Here is a 6,518-nt window from a genome sequence, read left to right as displayed (position 1 = left end):
TGATTTTGATTTAAGTAATCCATTCGAGCAAAACCTGCACAGTGATGTCCTTATATCAAGTAAATTTGATAGCAACTCTAAATTGACTAAATCTGATTCAACAGAAAGCTTTACCAGTAAGATAATATATGATAAAGTAATTATAATGATTTTGCTGCTTTTATTTTGAAAATATTAAAAAAAAAGTTTTAGTATTCGATTTCAAAGATTTTATTTATAAAAAAAATCGATTATTATTAAAAAAATTAACTTTAATTCTTGTAAATTTTCATATTCAGGAATAATATTTATTAAAAAAAAAAAAAACCCAATTCCGCTTGAATGATTGTAAAATCTCCATTTGAATTTGAAATCCACAAGTTTTTTTGCACTTTTCTCTTCAAAATTATTCTATATCTATGAATTGAGGTATTAATATTTTTAAAATAATTGTATCTGAGAAAATAAACTTTTTAAAATTAAATTATCCCATTCTAGTATGATGTTATAGTAATTGTGCTGACCTTTGAAATGACTTTTATAATTTTCTTGGTCGTTTCTATAAGTGTAAAGTTTCTATAATTATTGTGTATATATTAAAAGCAGAAAATTATTTTTCAATGATTTTTTTAATGCAATTATTGTTTGATAAATGTGGTATCAGCAAATTACTAATAGAATTTAAATTTCTCCTAGATGATTGCTTAATTCCTGTAAGTGGGACTTCGTTTAGTTTTAGTGATCTCAGTCCACAGATAATACCAGAAAAAATATTTGAGCCTGCATCTCCTGCAATCTCCGCTTGTAATATATTATCTATTCGAGCGAATTCTTCAGCAATGCTTACTTTATCTACAGATGACGACATTCTAATCGCTAGTGATAATACCGTTGAAGATGGAGAAGCATCCATGTAAATAATCCAGTCACAAAATTTAGTAATGAAGATTCAACAGAAGACGAAGAAGAAATCGCGCTAAAAGCTTACATGAAACGCAAAAAAAAAGTTCATAAAGAACGATCGAACAAAAGATTACATGATTTTGCTTACGTCAATAATAGTAAAAAATCAATCGATTTATCTGATGATTTACTTACAGCAAATCAATTTGAGTTACCTGCAGGAAAAAATGTTGAATGTTTACGTGATGCAACCACTGTTGATAGAATTATTTTGGTAGATCCAAATGACCTGAATTGTGCTTTCGATAGCTCTAGTATCGAATCAGCAAGTGTTGAACAAATAGTTGACTGTTCATCACCTAAAGAAAATAATAATATTGAGTCTAATGAAAATGAAAAAAATAAAGAAAATGAAGAAAAAGGTAAGAAAGTCGAGCAATTGTTTTGGTGTGATTTCTGCAAGACAATAATTCCCAGATATGCGCGTCATCTTGCTATGAAAGATAATAAAGAAACGGAGGTTATGGCATTTTTGAAGCTACCAACTACATCTAAAAAACGTAAGTTAGCAATAGCAAAAATAAGAAAAGATCATCGTATTATTTTCAATAAAAGTCAAGGTGCCAAAAAATATGGCTTGCAAGTAGCCCGACGACCAAACAAAAATGAATCTCTTTCTCCGAGCCATTGGACTCAGTGTTCCTCGTGCAAGAGATAAATCAGATTAAAAACTTTAAGATATCATTACCGTAAGTATTCAACAAGTAATTTTGAAAACAACAGGGGAATTTTAGTTCCAAGTCGACGACTTATGGGCCAAATTCACGAATCTGCCAGCACTGTTGTTAGGGAGCAAATATTTCCGTACCTTCAAGAGGACGCAGTCAAAGAATTCATTCACTATGATGAACTCGTTATACTATGGGCAAACACATTGACTGAAAAATACACATCTCTTGAGGAGCATGCTATGATTAGACAAAGATTAAGGATGATTGGTCGCTTTTTGCAGGAAGTGAGAAACATAAAGCCGGAAATTAAAAATCTTTCTACTTTATTAATACCTGGAAATTATCCAGTTTGTATGCATGGAATTAAAAAAGTTGCAGGTATGTCGGAAGATGGAACCGAATTGAAAGCTCCAAGTACAGCCACTGCACTTTGTACTCTTCTGAAAAAAATTTGTGATTTCTTAATAAGATTATATATCGAAAGACAAGAACATGAGAAAAAAAATCAAATTGAAGTTATGTTGAAATTGTTTGTTGGAGGCTTCGAGATTATAAATCGTCGAGCTGTTGAAACTTTAGCTAAACATAAACGACTCAAGAAAGTTGTTTTACCTAGTCAAAATGATATTGAAAAGCTAACAACATATTTAGAAAGAAAACGACTTAAGGCCTACAATAAATTAGAAAAAAGATTCAAGTATCATAACTGGCTATTATTATCTGAAACAACATTATTGCTGATGCAAGTTTTTAACCGACGACGAGAAGGTGAAGCTTCAAAAACTACTATTGATGAGTACGAAGACTTCACAAGTCTCACTGACCCAAAAAATAAAGACTACTACAATTCTTTATCTCGTGAAGGAAAAGAAAATGCGAATAAGTATATACGAATCGAAGTACGTGGTGAGCTTAATCGGCCAGTAGCAATTTTTATTGCTCCGGAAATTCGAGAGTCAATAGATTTAATTTTAAATTTCCGTGAGGCTGCAAATGTTCCAGAGGACAATCCATATTTGTTTGGATTACCACCTATGAATGACAATAGACATAAACGGTTATGTGCAGGCAGATTATTGAATAAATATGCAGATTTATGTGGTGCAGAAGATCTCACAACTTTACGTGGGACAATACTTAGAAAACACATTGCTACCTTAATCGCAGATAATAACTTAACTACGACTGAAGTATCTGATATGGCTGACTTTCTTGGTCATCATGAAAAAATCCACTTATCACACTATCGCCAAAAAGATTGTCGCCAGATAGCAACTATTCCGCAGGTTCTTGAAGCTGGTATAAGAAAACGACCAAAAAATGGTGATTCCATTGCAAATGAATTTGATAAATTCGATGAGCATAGTTCTTCAACAAATAATGAAAGTATCCTATCAAGTTCGTCGACTGCAGAATCTGTGGCTAGTGAATGTTTCTATGATGAACATCACATGAAATCTACTAGTAAAAAATTACTCCAATCAAAAAAGAGAACTCATGATGTGCTTGGAACCAGTGAAAAAGATGAGCCTGGATTAATTATATATTTTTGAACATAATTATTTTCGAGATAAATTAAATGAAATGTCAGATATGAATTCATAATTTTGAATAAGTATAAATTTTAAAGTGAAGGAATGAATTTCATATTGTTATATAACCAATAAACATAATATTATTTTAAGTTCAAAACATTAATTTGGACAGGTTAAGAGATAATTAGTCGCAGATTTGAGTAAAATTATCAAATTTACCAGAATAATATTGTCTATTTTTTTTTCATTATATGATTCACTAAAGACTTCTGTCATTGATCATTGCAATGAACATTTATATATAGATATATACGTATATTAGGGTATTTAAAAAAAAAATTTTTCTTCATCTTGGAAACAAGTTCAAAAGTTTTATTTAAATATGAATAGACACCAGTGGAAATTAGAGCTCTTAATATTAACATTAAGAGGTTCCGCATCATACTTTTCTATTTTCCATAAGAATAATACGAGAAAAATTTTTTTTGCCTCTTCTGATTTTTATAATTAGTTAACGATGCGTTGTAGGGCGAATCTGCAGATATATTTTGGTAGGGAATTGAATGATCTCAACAAAAAGTCTTAGCATTTTTTGATAAATCCGTCTGTTCAAAAGTTATTCGAGCTTGAAGTCAAATTTATAGTAAATTTCGAGATCTTTTTACTTTCCGGTGAAACTATGAGACATATCAAAAAATGTCATAGAATCTTTTTTGTAGATAATTTTATAACTAACAAATTATCTTTGATAAAGTTTTTCAAAATTCCTCATTATTTTCTAGTTATCTTTGTTTTAATGTCAAGCTCTTCAAAAAATAGTGTTCCGATCGATTTTAAGAGCTTGACATTGAAATGAAAATAACTAAAAAACAATGCGGAATTTGAAAAAACTTTATATTTAAGAATTTGTAAGGAATAAAATTATCTGCAAAAAAGATCTTATGATATTTGTAATCAGTCTGACAGTTTCAGCAGAAAAGTAAAAAAATCTCAAGATTTCTAATAAAGTTGATTTTAAGCTAAAATAACTTTTGAACTAATGAGTTTATCAAAATATCATAAAGACTTTTTTGTACAGCATTCAAATCGCTACAAAAATATGTTTGCAGACTTTTTCCAAGTCGCATCGTTAACTAGTTAAAAAAATCAGAAAACAAAAAATTTTTCCATTTATTTTTATGGAAAGTAGAAAAGTGCAAAGTGGAACTTCGTAATGTTAATATTAAGAGATCTCATTTTCGCTGATGTATTTTTATGTCTGTATGAAAAATTCAAACCTGTTTTCAAAAAAAATTTTTGTTTTTTTTTTTGTTTTTGAAACACCCTAAAGTTTATACATATATATTTTAATTAAAAAATCAACTTGAAAACTAAAATTCATTTTTATCTTAAAATTTATACTTTTTAAACACTGAAACTTTTAATTAATTTGAGATTTTAATTATTCTACATTCATCACACTCTTCAAAAAGAAAAAAATCGTAGTACTTAAAAATCAAAAATATTTTTGAATGTAAGCTTCTAGAACTTTTTTTTGGTAGGTAGATTCAATATTTGATCTTTTTCATGCAAATGTATTCAAAGTGTCTTTGTAGATTAATAACTTTCTTTCTATTCATTGTTGAAAGTTATTCAGATTTATGAAAAATAAAAAACCAATTTAAGCAAGTAATCAAATTGGTGGTCCTTTGTTAGAATTTAGAAATAATTATCATTAAAGTAAGGAGTAAACAAAAATTTTCAATTCAATAATATCGTTTTAGTATTGAAAATGTTTTTTAGCTTTTATGGATCGTTAAAATGCTTAATTCTTTTGTAACTATAAAAATTATTAGCTGAACGAATTTTTTAGTAATTTTCTCAATTAAATCGTTATTTTCATACTCAACGTTTGAATTTCAATAATATGTTGTATATGACCTCATTTTTTTTAATGATCTACATTATTTTAAAAGAGTAGTTCAACATAAATACAGTGATATTATACGGGTAGTGAAAAATCTCAAATTACTTAGTTCAGTGTATATAGAAATTTATTGAAGACTAACTTCTTATTTATGTTTCAACATTTTTAATATCAATTGTCTTTGTATTAAATTTACAGAGAAAAAATTATGCACACGTGTTATTTGGAACGAAGAAGAGATAGATCTAGTAAAATCCCATTTTAGTGGGTATATTATTACTAAATCCTTTCCCCCAAAAAATGTAATAGAAAAAATAATTACTCAAAATAAGGATATAATTGGAAGACGATCATACAAGCAAATTAAAGCATGGCTGAGTAATTATTACAGGAAAATGCCGTAATTATTCCATAGATATTGTATCGGATCGTACTCAGTGCCATCAGTAAAAAAAAAAAATAAAATTTAATAGCAGTGAGTCCTATGTTCGTTGTAACGACTAGTTCCTAGATTATGTGGTTGAAATTTCATTTTATTCACAGGTGGCACTGAGCTTGTCCGGCATGACAGTCAGTAGTGTTTCGTTTTTTTTTTGAGTATCTAACAGCTAAATCTCAGCATTTAATGTTAAAAAAAAAATAAATTTGATTAGATCAAACGTAAATATCAGTACTGATATTTGTATTGAAACATACTACGTTAATAAGACAAATGGTATCCTTCAAACGTGTATTATAAATACATGAGAGAAGTTTACTGTATAAAATTATATGTTTGGAGTGTCAAAAGATTCACATTTATACTGTGTAATTTTGTAACAAGCCAAAATTTACTGTACTTAAGTTCAGTATTCAAACTTTTATTGCTACCAAGTGCAATATTCTTCATCTTATTTAATCTTTAAGCAATATGTACTAATTTCTAATCTAAACTAATGCTATAAGTAAATAACAGTTATTTTTTACTATAAATTAAAATAATAAGAAGGTGTGGAGTTGTAATCTGTTTACTTAAACTAATAAAAAGAATTAAAATTGTTTTCGCTTAAAACACTGAGTATTCCCCTTAACCCTTTAATTGAAAATAATGATTTCTTCGTGAAATTTTTCATTATTTTTATTTGCTAATAACTAAATTTTTACGAACAATATTCTGTAGCTTTTTTGTATTCACGCTGATTTTCATTACATGAAGAGTATCTGTATAATTCATTACATATATATCATCGTTATAAGCGTCAATTGTGATTTTAATGTTGAAAATTGAATCAGCTACTAGTAGTAAGTATATAATGAACCTTGAAAAAAAAAATACCAGACGAAATTCGTAAACAAAATATTGCATCAAGTGTTTGAATTATCCATATATTTTGGCAATATTTGAAGGGAAAATCCGAATTTATTGAATTTGAGTAAATAATAAGAGAAAGACATTATCATAAACAATCTATCAATTGATTGACG

The 6,518-nt window shown here is 28.2% G+C and overlaps 1 protein-coding gene across 1 annotated transcript; it reads left to right on the top strand.

The window, feature by feature from the left end:
* The first annotated feature begins 1,693 nt into the window (after positions 1–1,693).
* Positions 1,694–3,166, top strand: LOC103576651 (uncharacterized). Its single transcript, XM_008556964.1, has one exon. The coding sequence runs from the start codon at positions 1,694–1,696 to the stop codon at positions 3,164–3,166; it is 1,473 nt and encodes a 490-aa protein (XP_008555186.1).
* Positions 3,167–6,518: the final 3,352 nt, after the last annotated feature.

Source organism: Microplitis demolitor, chromosome 6 (assembly GCF_026212275.2).
Source record: "Microplitis demolitor isolate Queensland-Clemson2020A chromosome 6, iyMicDemo2.1a, whole genome shotgun sequence".
In the NCBI taxonomy this organism is placed as follows: Eukaryota; Metazoa; Arthropoda; class Insecta; order Hymenoptera; family Braconidae; genus Microplitis; species Microplitis demolitor.
Note: the sequence above shows the minus strand (reverse complement) of the source record. Positions and strands in the feature narration are given on the sequence as shown.